Source organism: Thalassophryne amazonica, chromosome 11 (assembly GCF_902500255.1).
Source record: "Thalassophryne amazonica chromosome 11, fThaAma1.1, whole genome shotgun sequence".
In the NCBI taxonomy this organism is placed as follows: Eukaryota; Metazoa; Chordata; class Actinopteri; order Batrachoidiformes; family Batrachoididae; genus Thalassophryne; species Thalassophryne amazonica.
The window spans coordinates 84,503,475-84,518,767 of record NC_047113.1 but is presented as its reverse complement, the minus strand read 5'-3'; the positions used below and the strand labels follow the sequence as shown (position 1 = coordinate 84,518,767).

The window sequence follows — 15,293 nt, the reverse complement described above, 5'->3', positions numbered from 1 at the left end:
ACTGCTTTTTTGCATTTACGCAATATCTCTAAAATCAGAAAGGTCTTGTCTCAGAGTGATGCTGAAAAACTAATTCATGCATTTATTTCCTCTAGGCTGGACTATTGTAATTCATTATTATCAGGTTGTCCTAAAAGTTCCCTAAAAAGCCTTCAGTTAATTCAAAATGCTGCAGCTAGAGTACTGACGGGGACTAGAAGGAGAGAGCATATCTCACCCATATTGGCCTCTCTTCTTGGCTTCCTGTTAATTCTAGAATAGAATTTAAAATTCTTCTTCTTACTTATAAGGTTTTGAATAATCAGGTCCCATCTTATCTTAGGGACCTCGTAGTACCATATCACCCAATAGAGCGCTTCGCTCTCAGACTGCAGGCTTACTTGTAGTTCCTAGGGTTTGTAAGAGTAGAATGGGAGGCAGAGCCTTCAGCTTTCAGGCTCCTCTCCTGTGGAACCAGCTCCCAATTCAGATCAGGGAGACAGACACCCTCTCTACTTTTAAGATTAGGCTTAAAACTTTCCTTTTTGCTAAAGCTTATAGTTAGGGCTGGATCAGGTGACCCTGAACCATCCCTTAGTTATGCTGCTATAGACGTAGACTGCTGCTTGCTGGGGGGTTCCCATGATGCACTGTTTCTTTCTCTTTTTGCTCTGTATGCACCACTCTGCATTTAATCATTAGTGATCGATCTCTGCTCCCCTCCACAGCATGTTTTTCCTGGTTCTCTCCCTCAGCCCCAACCAGTCCCAGCAGAAGACTGCCCCTCCCTGAGCCTGGTTCTGCTGGAGGTTTCTTCCTGTTAAAAGGGAGTTTTTCCTTCCCACTGTAGCCAAGTGCTTGCTCACAGGGGGTCGTTTTGACCGTTGGGGTTTACATAATTATTGTATGGCCTTGCCTTACAATATAAAGCGCCTTGGGGCAACTGTTTGTTGTGATTTGGCACTATATAAAAAATTGATTGATTGATTGAAAAACTAAAAGGAAGTATTAAACAGGTCAAAAAAGAAACGGCTATAAAAGTAACAGCAGGGGGAGGGGGAGTCAACCTAGCTAGCGAAAGCTGGCCGCTCGCAAATGCTAACTGCAGGTGGATGCTAACTGCTAGTGATTCACAACAGGACTGTAGTTAAATAAGGTTCAGAGTAGAAAGACCTTAACAATCAGAAGAGTGCTAAACATACATAAAATAAACTTATACAACCATGTAAAGGTCAGACGAGTGTCACAACAGCAAACAATCCATCTGAAGTTGCCAGATTTTGACCCCATACTGATTCGATGGCAATATAACCCAAGTCATCCAGAGGCATACAGTTTTAACTTATGGTTATAATTTTAACCAAGCTAATTTCAGACAAGTTATTTAAATTAACGTCATGTCTGAAGTTTTGTAAAGTGAAAATATTAGATATATGTTTTAGTTTTAAAGTAATGAACTAATTTTGAAGGTTTTAGTGTGGACATTCTGTGCCCGGGTGCATTATGGGTAATCTCAGTGCATTCACAACAGAAGAAATGCATTGAGATGCTCTGATCAGGCTCCACATGGACAACAGCATTAAACTCTTTGTATATTGTGCCGAAACGCTTGTGAATATATTCTCTGGGTTTATAGATGTTGTTATGTGTTTGTTTTATGTAAAAATGCCAGAAGCAGCCCAGGTTGCGTCTCCATTATTATCAATTGGAATCATTGCAATGCTTCCTGTTTGCTATTTAGAGTCCTGCTTATGTCAAACACTGTCTGTCCTCTTTGTTCCAGAGTAATATATATAAGATGCCTGAAATTCCAGTTTGCGTTTATTAATTCACGCATCTTAAAAGTAGCAGACACACATTATATGGAATTTTGTTTTGGCATGTTTTCACGGTTTCTACTGCCATCTACTGGCTATTAGTGTTCATGGCAGTATGAGCCTCTGGACACAGCAGTGTTCTGTTATTTTGACCCGGTTATATCAGACAATGGTCTATCACAACTTGACTTATGGCTTTTGCAAATGCCTTTTTTTATTTATTATTTTTTTACAAAATAAAGGCACATTATATTGTAAACACCAACACACAAAAATTAAAAGATATGTGTTATATTTTTAACATTGTACAAATGACAAAATTGACATTACTGGAGTTATTCTATACGGGTAATTTGATGATTTTAAATCAGAACCATAAGTCAAAACTACTCTCTTTTTCCAAGACCTCTGCCTCACTGTGGTCCTGCTGTATTGTTAAAGAATAATGCCTTGTTTGTGTGTGTAGAGCTGAGCTAGCTTCTCTCAATTGCTTCACTGCTACAAAATATGTAGTAAACACGAGTTTCCAACAGTGAGCAGCGCACACAAAGACAAAAATGCTGACTCATTGTTTTGGGTCTGTGGTCGCGTCTGATACTACCAGAAGTGATTGTGGTTTTAAAACTCAAAATCAGTCGGCCAGGACAATCCACATTCTTCTCCTCCTTTCTGTTCTCTATCTCTGCTCCGACCTTCAAAGTCCCCCAGCTTCACCAGACTGTGAATTCCTTCAAATAAAGATTTGGATTAAAACATGGAATTGCTCAGCTTGTCTCTCAATGCTATTGACACCATTTTTTCGACAAGGAAATCAGGGCTGGGCGACCCTGTATGCCCTGATGGAACCTACCCAGGGGCTATGCTCCGACACCTGAGAAAAATGACGTGTGGCATGCGTGCCTCCATTCTCTGTGGAAGACGTTTGAGGATTCATCTCTGTTCGCTTTTTATGGTGGGAGATTTGGCGGCTGATTGGTTTGTGTGCTGCCCCTGATGCACAGAAACATTAGCAAGACGGCTGCTTCCAGAATCTTTTCCCCTCATCTGTCCGTCATGATTAATGAGTTGGGCAATGCTGTGTAATCTCAGACTGTGTGAACTCTTGAACTCAAAAGCAAAATTGGACAACATCTTGGAGCATACTGCTGCATTGCAAAGGAATGTGCTGCTGAGGACCGGAGAATATTTTTCAGAAATTTGGACTCTAGACGGTCAGAGGTGCAGTAAATGGAATTCTGTATCTCTCCGCCTAACATCAACATGGCAGCTTTGTTGGCTCCCGAAGATCAAATGCCCTGCTCTTCCCGCAGAAGGATCTACGGCCTTGGTGAAGGAATTCGGCTGCCCCTTCTCATCTATCTCCCCCCCCAGCCTGCTGGTCTGCCTAGCAATGTCAGACTTACACACACACAGACAGAAACTGACAGAAACTTAACTCATCTGCACACGACACGTCTCCGTCCCTCCTTCCCTATTACCCCCGTGTCTCTCCACTTTCCTCACCCTGGCTTCCTCCCTGCCACCTCAAAGACAGTGTGGTTTTTACTGCTGCAGCCTTCAACTCCCCAAGCTGAGCAGCGCAGGCCCTCCTGCTGCAGCCTTCACCCACTTACCTCAATTTGGATGGACGGACTGCTTCAAGAATAGTACACATAAACAATGTCACATGTATATATGTTGTCTTTAATTCTGATGTGTGCCATTATTACGGTAAACTAGTAATAATTGTGGATTAATTGCTGTATTATGTCTGAGTGTAAACATAATTTCATTGTTGTTGCACTCGTGTAATGACAATGATAATAAATCTCATCTCTAATCTCAATACTGAAAGTTATCAATTAGCTGTTTAGCTTCCGATAAATTTTTTGGGTGGTTTATCAGTTTAGTTTAAAAAAGATGACGTTTCAGTTAGCTGATTAGCTGTTATTCAGTGGTGGGCAGAGTTAACCAAAAAGTAGCTCTGCCCACCACTGAATGGCAATAATAAAAGTGCACAACAATGATGCACAAAAATCCCAGAGCTCAAAATATGCTAAAATGGTGTAGCCCTATACTCCAGTGTGACATATACATAATTTTCTATTCACTTCAAAGGTTTTTTTTTTTAAAAAAACAGAGATGCCCTATACTCCAGAAAATATGGCATGAGGAAAACATCCTTCATACAGTACATTAAAGAAACAATTATTATTATTTTCATAATTGATCAGTTATTTTCTTAATTAGTTGATTAGTTGTTAAATCCATGAATGTTAAAAATGTCAATCATTGTTATTCAGAGCCCAACATCCCACCTTCAAATGTCTTATTTTATCCACAGCCCAAAGATTAAAGCAGCAAGGGTAAATAACCAGAAAATATTCATATTTAACAAGATAAAAAAAAAAAAATCAAAGAATTAAGAGTCAAATAAAAAAGACTCAAAATCCTTAATTAATTATCAAAATAGTTGTTGACTGATTTAATAATCAATTAATTGTAATTAATTGTAACCCTGCCAGGCATCTAAATATTCCAGTGACATCATCAGGTTACAAATCACAACACAATTATTCATCTCTTTTGGGTTTGGCCTTATTATTTTAAAATAGGTAAATCCAGTTTAAAACACCTCTGAAGTCTGTAAACGGAGAGAAGTGGAGGTTTGGTGGCATAAGCGCAGTAGCGATGACAACGTAAAACTGATGGTAAAACTGAATCCATGTGTTTGGATGTTCTGGCATACTGAATGAGGTAACACCCAAACTTTGGTGTTCTGGATAATTATGTAAAACCAGCTGTCAAGAAATATTTGACAGCTGTTTTAGATTTGATCAACAGAATAACTCTGTTCTCAAAGTTTCGTCTTCGGCTAAAGTAAACCACTTCCTCAGTAGATGTCATCTTGAGACAGCCATTCATGCTTCATCAGCTCCAGACTTGATTATTGTAATGTACATTATTCTGGCATTAATCAGTCTTCACTTGCACGGCTCCAGTTGTTGCAGAATGCTGCTGATCAGATGTGAGCATATCACACTCGTACTGTACTCACTCCACTGGCTCCTGTTCATTTTTTAATGATTTTAAGATTTTAATATTTGCTTTTAAAACTATTTATGGCCTTGCACCTCTCTACTTGTTTGAAATTTTAACTTTCCATACCTTACAGTAGGACATTACGGGCATCTGGTCAGCTTTACTTAGATGTTCGGAGGTCAAGATAGAACTTCTGGGGTGATATGCTTTTGCGGTAGCTGGCCCAGATTGTGGAACAAGCTACCTCTGGATTTACGCACTATTACCTAGCATTTTTTAAATCTAAGTTAAAGACTTATTTATTTAAATGGCTTTTCCAACCTAGTGGGGAGGTGACATATTCCGGTTTTATGTGCTATTTTAAATTTTATTGTATGTGTGTTGTATGTTTTTGAATCTGTGTTTTAATGTTAAGCACTTTGGACACATTTGGTGCTATCAAGCGCTTTATAACTTAAATGCTGATTGACTGATCTGAATGAACATTGTTAACATGGCGCCAGTCAACATACATAAATATTCAGTGTCTACAGTATAAAAGTTATTATACAGTCTGTAAAATCACAAACTGGACAGTAGTATAGTTACAGCTTTACTCAATAGGCTGTTAGCATAACCTACAGACTCATTAACTACAAGTGGCAACAGCAAAGTGATGACATCTTGCAGTGGCAACAGATGACGGTTGCTCCACGACCAGCTAGGTGGGGCCACAACAAACAAGAAGTCTATTTTCTGCAAATGCCCAGTGATGTTACACAGCAAGGCCAATCAAAAAACTGTAAAAAGTGATGTCAGCTGGTAGTTCGCTCAAACAAAATAATCCAAGGTGGCTAATGCACTCCAAATCAGCTAATTTCAGTATAAATCAAAGATGTTTCTCATACATTTTGGAACAAGTTAGCAACACAAGGCAAGTGACTAGCAAGACATTTCACAGAGATGTAGTGTGCATGCTCCAGGAATTCCCATCAAGCAACAGTATCTAATGCAGCTGGAGAGTGATGGATACCACACCCATCCAGTGCTGGAGACCCTCCTGTCCTGTGCACCAACAGCATTTTCCTTTATATTCGTTTTGTGAATTGTTCTGTAATTTGTGTCTGTAGCATGGTCCAAGCAGAGGGTCAGCCCTTTGAGTCTGGTCCTGCTTGAGGTTCTTCCTCAGAGTTTTTTCCTTCTCATTGCTGCTCTGGGGGCTAGTAAGGTTAGACCTTACTTGCGTTGAAGCGCCTTGAGGCAACTCTGTTGTGATTTGTCGCTATATAAATGAAAATAAATTGAAAATTGAAATTGAGGGTAATCGGCTAAAAATGTTGACAACACACGGTTGACTGGTGACTGCAGAGTAATACGTTAGCTAGGTAAATAGTACATTGCAAATTGAGCGGGCATTCGTGGCCAATGTAGATATTGAGGCAGATTAGTTGTGCCGCCAGCTAGCGTAGTCACTGCCTAGCTAGATGTGATATGGATCCGCATGTTGATTTGGCACAAGTTTTACACCAGATGCCTTGATGCGATGACGTATTCATTGGGAGGCAAGCGTACTAACAGCTTTCTCTGTGAATTCATTGTTCTGATCCCGTCTTACGTTACAATTTTATAACTTCATAACTTTACAGCAGTTTACACACTTGTAAAGCAGAATTTCATTCAATAAAATAACAGCTCAAATTTGCACACCATTTCCCATCACCTCAAGGTCAGAAGGCTCTATACAAAATGTGGATGGGTGTGATTGTGTAAAAAAACAAAACAAACCCCCCCCCCCCCCAAAAAAACAAATTTCAATCTCAGTAAAATGATTAAAGACAACATTTATATGCACATACAGTGCACCCAGAAGTATTCACAGCGCTTCACATTTTCAAACTTTTTCTGAAAATTCTGCAGACAATATCCCATAATGACAATGTGAAAAGTATATTATTTATATATACGAGGGCTGTCCGTAAAGTATAGGTCCTTTTTATTTTTTTCAAAAAACTATATGGATTTCATTCATATGTTTTTACGTCAGACATGCTTGCACCCTCGTGCGCATGCGTGAGTTTTTCCATGCCTGTCGGTGACGTCATTCGACTGTGAGCACTCCTTGTGGGAGGAGTCGTCCAGCCCCTCGTCGGAATTCCTTTGTCTGAGAAGTTGCTGAGAGACTGGCGCTTTGTTTGATCAAAATTTTTTCTAAACCTGTGAGACACATCGAAGTGGACATGGTTCGAAAATTAAGCTGGTTTTCAGTGAAAATTTTTAACAGCTGATGAGAGATTTTGAGGTGATTCTGTCGCTTTAAGGACTTCCCACGGAGCGAGACATCGCGCAGCGCTCTCAGGCGCCGTCATCAGCCTGTTTCAAGCTTAAAACCTCCACATTTCAGGCTCTATTGATCCAGGACGTCGTGAGAGAACAGAGAAGTTTCAGAAGAAGTCGGTTTCAGCATTTTATCCGGATATTCCACTGTTAAAGGAGATTTTTTTAATGAAAGACGTGCGGACGGGTCCGCGCGTCGGGACGCAACCGACACGGTGCGGCGGCACAGGAAAAACACCTCCGTGTTGATAACCATTTGTAAAATCCAGGCGGCTTTTGATGGCTTTCAGTGGAGTGAGTATATGAGAAATTGTTTATCAGCTGGAGATGTTCCAACTTGTCCCTCAAGGCTTCCAGCAGAGGTGTTTTCCTTGTGGCGGAGCGTCGCGGCGGCTGCGAGCCGACGCTGCAATCCGCCTGCACGTCTTTCATTAAAAAAAATCTCCTTTAACAGTGGAATATCCGGATAAAATACTGAAACTGACTTCTTCTGAAACTTCTCTGTTCTCTCACGACGTCCTGGATCAATAAAGCCTGAAATGTGGAGGTTTTAAGCTTGAAACAGGCTGACGACGGCGCCTGAGAGTGCTGCACGACGTCTCGCACCGTGGGAAGTCCTTAAAGCGACAGTATCACCTCAAATCTCTCATCAGCTGTTAAGATTTTCACAGAAAACCAGCTTAATTTTTTCGAACCGTGTCCACTTCGATGTGTCTCACAGGTTTAGAAAAAATTTTGATCAAACAAAGCGCCAGTCTCTCAGCAACTTCTCAGACAAAGGAATTCCGACGAGGGGCTGGACGATCCTCCCACAAGGACGTGCTCACAGGCGAATGACGTCACTGACAGGCGTGGAAAAACTCACGCATGCGCACGAGGGTTCAAGCATGTTTGACGTAAAAACATATGAATGAAATCCATATAGTTTTTGAAAAAATAAAAAGGACCTATACTTTATGGAACAGGACCTCGTATATATATATATATATATATATATATTATATATATATATAATATATATATATATATATATATATATATATATATATATATATATATATATATATATATATATATAAAAGAAATAACACATACATAATTATTCACAGCCTTTGCTATGAAGCTCAAAATTGAGCTCAGGTGCCTCCTGTTTCCACGGATCATCCTTGTGATGTTTCTAAGCTTAACTGGAGTCCACCTGGAGTAAATTCAATTGACTGGACACAATTTGGAAAGACACACACCTGTCTACATACAGGTCAGCCACGTTAACTCCCGGGAGTTGGGGTTCACAAAATTGGGCCACGTGTTATCTCAAACAGTGAGTTAATGAAGTTGACCAAAAATATACAGTATATTATACAGTAGTCTAAATTTTCGGGGTCTACAAATTGACTGCGAGAAAAGCCGAATCACGACTTACGCATACACGGTTCACCTGTATAAGATCCCACAGTTGACAGTCAGAGCACAAACCAAGCATGAAGCCAAAGGAATTGTCTGTAGACCTCTGAGACAGGATTGTCCAGAGGTACAAATCTGGGGAAGGGTACAGAAACATTTCTGCTGCTTTGAAGGTCCCAATGAGCACAGTGGCCCTCCATCATCTGTAAATGGAAGAACGTTCGGATCCACCAGGACTCTTCTAGAGCTGACCGCCCATCTAAACTGAGCGATCAGTGGAGAAGGGCCTTAGTCAGGGAGGTGACCAAGAACCTGTCACAGCTCCAGCACTCATCTGTGGACCGAGGAGAACCTTCCAGAAGGACAACCATCTCTGTAGCAATCCACCAGTCAGGCCTGTATGGTAAAGTGTCCAGATGGAAGCCCTCCTTAGTAAAAGGCACATGGCAGCCCACCTGGAGTTTGCCAAAAGGCACCAGAAGGACTCTCAGACCACGAGAAACAAAATTCTCTGGTCTGATGAGACAAAGATTGAACTCTTTGGCGTCATGTTTGGAGGAAACCAGGCACCATCGCTACAGTGAAGCATGGTGGTGGCAGCATCATGCTGTGGGGATGTTTTTCAGCAGTAGGAACTGGGAGACTAGTCAGGATTGAGGGAAGATGAATGCAGCAATGTATAGAGACATCCTGGATAAAACCTGCTCCAGATGCTTTTGACCTCAGACGGGGCGACGGTTTATCTTTCAGCAGGACAATGACCCTACGCACACAGCCAAGATATCAAAGGAGTGGCTTCAGGACAACTCTGTGAATGTCCTTGAGTGGCTCAGCCAGAGCCCACACCTGAATCTGACTGAACATCTCTGGAGAGATCTGAAAATGGCTGTGCACAGACGCTCTCCATCCAACCTGATGGAGCTTGAGAGGTGCTGCAAAGAGGAATGGACCAAACTGCCCAAAGACAGGTGCACCAAGCTTGTGGCATCATATTCAAGAAGACCTGAGACTGGAATTGCTGCCAAAGGTGCATCAACAAAGTATTGAGCAAAGGCTGTGAATACTTATGGACATGTGAGTTCTTAGTTTTTTATTTTTCATAGATTTACAAAAAATTTAAAAGCTTTATGTTATCTTTGTGGGTTGTTGTAGGTAGAATTTTGAGGGACAAAAATGAATTTACTCCATTTTGGAATAAGGTTGTAACATACAGAGCTCTCGAGTTGAGATACGCTCAAGGAGTTAATTTCCACTGAATTGTGTCTTGCAGGTCATAACGATGAAAGTTTCAGAATGTCATGCATTAGCATGAGAGCGGGACAACATGTTGAGTTTCACCCCCAAATGCATGAGACCTGACAGGACCGCTTTTAAGCATGAGTCTCACTCCAAATGACATAACAAAATGTGGAAAAAGTTAAGCACTGTGAATACGGTCTGGATACACTGCATTTCAGGTGAATCGTTATCTTGCCATAAATTACAATGAACGCATTGAAATGTGATACAAAATGTCTTATGACCAGATCAATATTTGGCTTTTATCTGGCTCATGCAGAGATAAAGTGGTTTTGATGTGTTCGTCATGTGTTCATGAAAACTGACTAATGGCTTTAAAATATCTGTAAACACCGTTTTAAAGTGATTCAAAGCCCAGAACCTGTGATTTATATCATTACAGGGCTCTAAATCACCCAAAAACAAATGAACAATGTCGTTGAAGTAGTTTGGGCTATTTTGAACTCATGGACAAACTAGTTTTATCCCCACTTATGACAATTTAAAGGTATTCAAACAAATGTTTGTTTTAAATCATCATGAATACATGATCAAAAAAATGGTCAAAAGTTAAACAGGTTAATACATTGACATTGTTTATAATAGTGGTTAATATTAGAAAATGTAACATAAGGATCTGTGACGGCTGTTGTTTAGGAACATTTCTCAATCAACAATAATTCAATTTTTTTAATAAAAATAAATGTAGAAATTAAAAAAAAAATTAACTGGAAAAATAATCCTGAGTTTCAGACGTTGATATGAGGTACAACAACACATGACACTCTTATAGCTCTATACTTAATTGAAAATAAAGCCATTTTCGGGACATTTATAGTTTTAGAAACCAACAAATACCTCATCATGTGACTGAAACACAAAACCAAGGTGAGGGAAGAAAGAACGGGAGAAAAGGAAAAGGAAAGTACCTTTCTTGTGAGTAGCCTCATTTTTGGAGCCTTTGGGGTCTAATAAGAAAAGATCAGAATTAAACACAGCAAAATTCTAACAGACACGTAACCAACTCTACGTTGTTTGTCCTCATTAAGGAAACAAACCGCTTTATCTATCATGGAGCGAACAAGACAGCAAGGCCCAGCTATCCAAGGCGTTGCACTGCCACCAAACACGCTGCAGGGGGCAGTGCAGTGTTGTATGGCAGGGGAGGCAGGAGGTAAGGGGTGGGGAAGGGGGAGAACATAGCAGGAAGAGGGATGCACTGTCATCTGTAGATTTACTGCCATACCGCAGCGAGCAGGAGAGGAGAGGCGGATGATGGGACGACGGAGCATTCGGGCCACGAAAAAGTCGAGAAATGTTGAAAAAAGTTATAAGAATGAAGTCAAAATTTCATGGCGAAGAGATGCTATTACAACAACAAAGCCGTTGACAAAAAGGAATCATTTTATGAGACTAAAGATACAATATCAGTCATAATATGATAGTATTTCAAGAATATTTTACTATTATTTAACAGATTTAAGTAGAAAATGCTAAAGTGGAAGACCATGTTTATTTAGGTGTGATAAAAGGACACACTGTTTCTTTTTTGAAACAAAAGTACCATAAAATTTTGTTAAATTTTACAAGTTACTTCTTGAAATAGTTTATGTTCTGTTGAAATATGATGTTATTTTAATGTGTTTTTGTGCTCATATCGGTTGTTCTTCCTGGATGTGTCATTTTCTCCACACACTGTGGCGTGTTCATGACTTTACAATCCTACCTTTTGTAAAGATTATGTTGAAATAAAAAATATAAATAAAATAAAAAGGTTTTGTGTATATATATATATATATATATATATATATATACACACACACACCCCTGCACTTTAACCGACTTTATCTTTATTTTACCGAATTTATATGCTTTATTATATACTAGTTTATGGCTTTTTCTTATGTCCTGGTATACAGTGAATCTAAGTTATCATGCTTTACAAAACTTTTTTATACTTATATTGTGTATTATATTGTGTTACTGTATTATATTGTTATATTGTGCATAACATTTTCCTATTTGTGAATTCATATTGTTCTTTTGTAGTATTGTTCTGTTTACAATAACAACAACAACAACAACAACAACAATAATAATAATAATAATAATAATAATAACAACAACAACAACAACAATAGGCAATCACAACCCCGGCCCATATTTTTTTAAAGACCAATCTAAGAGACAGTGGGATGGTCTCATTTAACTGATCAATGTGACTAAGAAGATGCACATCTGGACCTGTTATAACAGTCTAGTAAAATATTTTTATTTATTTATATTTTTTATTATTCTTATTGATACCCATCCCTAATGTTATTGTTATTGTTATTCTTATTCTTTTATTTGTCATTAAAATACAAATTTATTTTCAGAATATTTCTTTTACACCTTTTATAAGTGCAACTTTATTCACAAATATGACTGATTTATTGCTGGTTAAATTGCAAATTTATTGTCATATCATATCTTCTCTTGACATTCCGACTTTAGTCTCATAACAGTCCAACATTCCCATGACATTCTGACTTCATTCTGGAAATAACTGATAATTCCTTTTTCTAACAGTGGCCCAAACACTCCGCCGTAAAAGACGAGGACAGGGTTGCAGTGCAGTTCCCTGAGGAAGAGCTGAAGTAACAAGCAAAATGCACTAAAACAGATGCAAGAAGCCAGAGAGATAAAAAAGAGGAGGATGAAGAGGAGGGTAGGGACAATGCAAAGACTACATGTCAAACTGGCTTCATTTGGTTTTTGCTTCATTTTGACTTAAAAAAACAAACAAACAAACCTGTTCTTTAAGGAAACAGTTTGGTAGTGAGCTGCACAACAAACTCCCAAATTAAATCCACCGGTCTAGAAGTCTGTTATCTAAATGGATTCAGCAACTCTCACATAATTTGAGTCCGGCTGCTAAATATAACCCCACAGAAACTGATCAATGATCTACAAATCTGAAATGATATTCTTCTATTTCTTTCTTCAAATGGGCGGCATTAATTTGAAGTCATTTTTTACTGAAATGGAGCCTTGCGCCCACTGGAATGACAAAATTTTTACTTTTAAGAAAACGGAATATTCAACCTCATGTGTCACATAATTTGAGTCAGAAATGGATGTTTCTGTCTGCAGGAGCGTAGACTCACTTATCTGGGTGTCAAACACACACTAACTTTTCAGAAACCTCACATCACTGAAGGGAACTTTACTGAAACAATCTCATGTTAAAATTCATTCATTCATCATTCAACCATCCAGCCAGATATACATCCAGCTGTCCACTTGTCTGTCCATCCATCCATCCATCCGTCCGGCTGTCTGTCCACCCACCTGTCCATCATTTAGCTGTCCATCCATCCTTCCATTTATCCATATGTCTGTAACTCCTTCCTTCTTTCCTTCTCTCCTTCCCTCCTTCCTTCCTTCCTTCCTTCCTTCCTTCCTTCCTTCCTTCCTTCCTTCCTTCCTTCCTTCCTTCCTTCCTTCCTTCCTTCCTTCCTTCCTTCCTTTCCATCCATCCATCCATCCATCCATCCATCCATCCATCCATCCATCCATCCATCCATCCATCCATCCAATCAATCAATCAATCAAAATATGGCATCACTGCGTTAGGTAATGCAGCTCAGATTGACCTTCTTCCAGCACATCCTCTGCTGACAAAGTGTTTCCAGGCCAGATGGGACAAGTAATCCCTCCAGCATGTTGTTGGTGTGTACAGCAGGGTTAAAGGAAGAGCGGATTTGCTCTGAACTCATTCTGGATGACAGAGGTGATCACTCACTCTCTGAGGGAGAGTCAGCCACACTTTGGAGGTAACTCATGTTGCACCTTGTATCTATGACCTTATTCTTTTGGTTATTATCCAAAGTTTATGACCAGAGTGAGGATACACTGAGCAACTGCTCAAAAATGAGGTGGGCTTCATAGATAATTGGCAAAGCTTCTGGGGAAAACCTGGTCTTGTTAGGAGAGACGGCATCCATCCCACTTTGGATGGAGCAGCTCTCATTTCTAGAAATCTGGCCAATTTTCTTAAATCCTCCAAACCGTGACTATCCAGGGTTGGGACAGGAAGCAGAGTTGTAGTCTTACACACCTCTCTGCAGCTTCTCTCCCCCTGCCATCCCCTCATTACCCCATCCCCGTAGAGCCGGTGCCTGCTCCCAGACTACCAATAACCAGCAAAAATCTATTTAAGCATAAAAATTCAAAAAGAAAAATAATATAGCACCTTCAACTGCACTACAGACTAAAACAGTTAAATGTGGTCTATTAAACATTAGGTCTCTCTCTTCTAAGTCCCTGTTGGTAAATGATATAATAATTGATCAACATATTGATTTATTCTGCCTAACAGAAACCTGGTTACAGCAGGATGAATATGTTAGTTTAAATGAGTCAACACCCCCGAGTCACACTAACTGTCAGAATGCTCATAGCACGGGCCGGGGCGGAGGATTAGCAGCAATCTTCCATTCCAGTTATTAATTAATCAAAAACCCAGACAGAGCTTTAACTTCATTTGAAAGCTTGTCTCTTAGTCTGTCCATCCAAATTGGAAGTCCCAAAACCAGTTTTTATTTGTTATTATCTATCGTCCACCTGGTCGTTACTGTGAGTTTCTCTGTGAATTTTCAGACCTTTTGTCTGACTTAGTGCTAGCTCAGATAAGATAATTATAGTGGGCGATTTTAACATCCACACAGATGCTGAGAATGACAGCCTCAACACTGCATTTAATCTATTATTAGACTCTATTGGCTTTGCTCAAAAAGTAAATGAGTCCACCCACCACTTTAATCATATCTTAGATCTTGTTCATGACTTATGGTATGGAAATAGAAGTACTTAACAGTATTCCCTGAAAACTCCCTTCTGTCTGATCATTTCTTAATAACATTTACATTTACTCTGATGGACTACCCAGCAGTGGGGAATAAGTTTCATACACTAGACGTCTTTCAGAAAGCGCTGTAACTAGGTTAAGGATATGATTCCTTCTTTATGTTCTCTAATGCCATATACCAACACAGTGCAGAGTAGCTACCTAAACTCCGTAAGGGAGATAGAGTATCTCGTCAATAGTTTTACATCCTCATTGAAGACAACTTTGGATGCTGTAGCTCCTCTGAAAAAGAGAGCTTTAAATCAGAAGTGTCTGACTCCGTGGTATAACTCACAAACTCGTAGCTTAAAGCAGATAACCCGTAAGTTGGAGAGGAAATGGCATCTCACTATTTAGAAGATCTTCACTTAGCCTGGAAAAAGAGTCTGTTGCTCTATAAAAAAGCCCTCCGTAAGCTAGGACATCTTTTCTACTCATCACTAATTGAAGAAATAAGAACAACCCCAGGTTTCTTTTCAGCACTGTAGCCAGGCTGACAAAGAGTCAGAGCTCTATGAGCTGAGTATTCCATTAACTTAACTAGTAATGACTTCATGACTTTCTTTGCTAACAAAATTTTAACTATTAGA

At 39.6% G+C, this 15,293-nt stretch overlaps 1 protein-coding gene across 4 annotated transcripts in view; it reads right to left on the bottom strand.

The window, feature by feature from the left end:
* glra1 (glycine receptor, alpha 1) overlaps positions 1 to 15,293 on the bottom strand; it is a 338,979-nt gene that overhangs the window by 169,653 nt on the left and 154,033 nt on the right. For 2 of the 4 annotated variants that reach the window (XM_034182305.1, XM_034182306.1), the window contains one exon: positions 10,742 to 10,780. The exons of the other annotated variants lie outside the window; for them this stretch is intronic. In XM_034182305.1, coding sequence (XP_034038196.1) covers positions 10,742 to 10,780 — 39 coding nt within the window. The remainder of the gene's footprint in view (positions 1 to 10,741; positions 10,781 to 15,293) is intronic. 4 annotated transcript variants of the gene reach the window in all.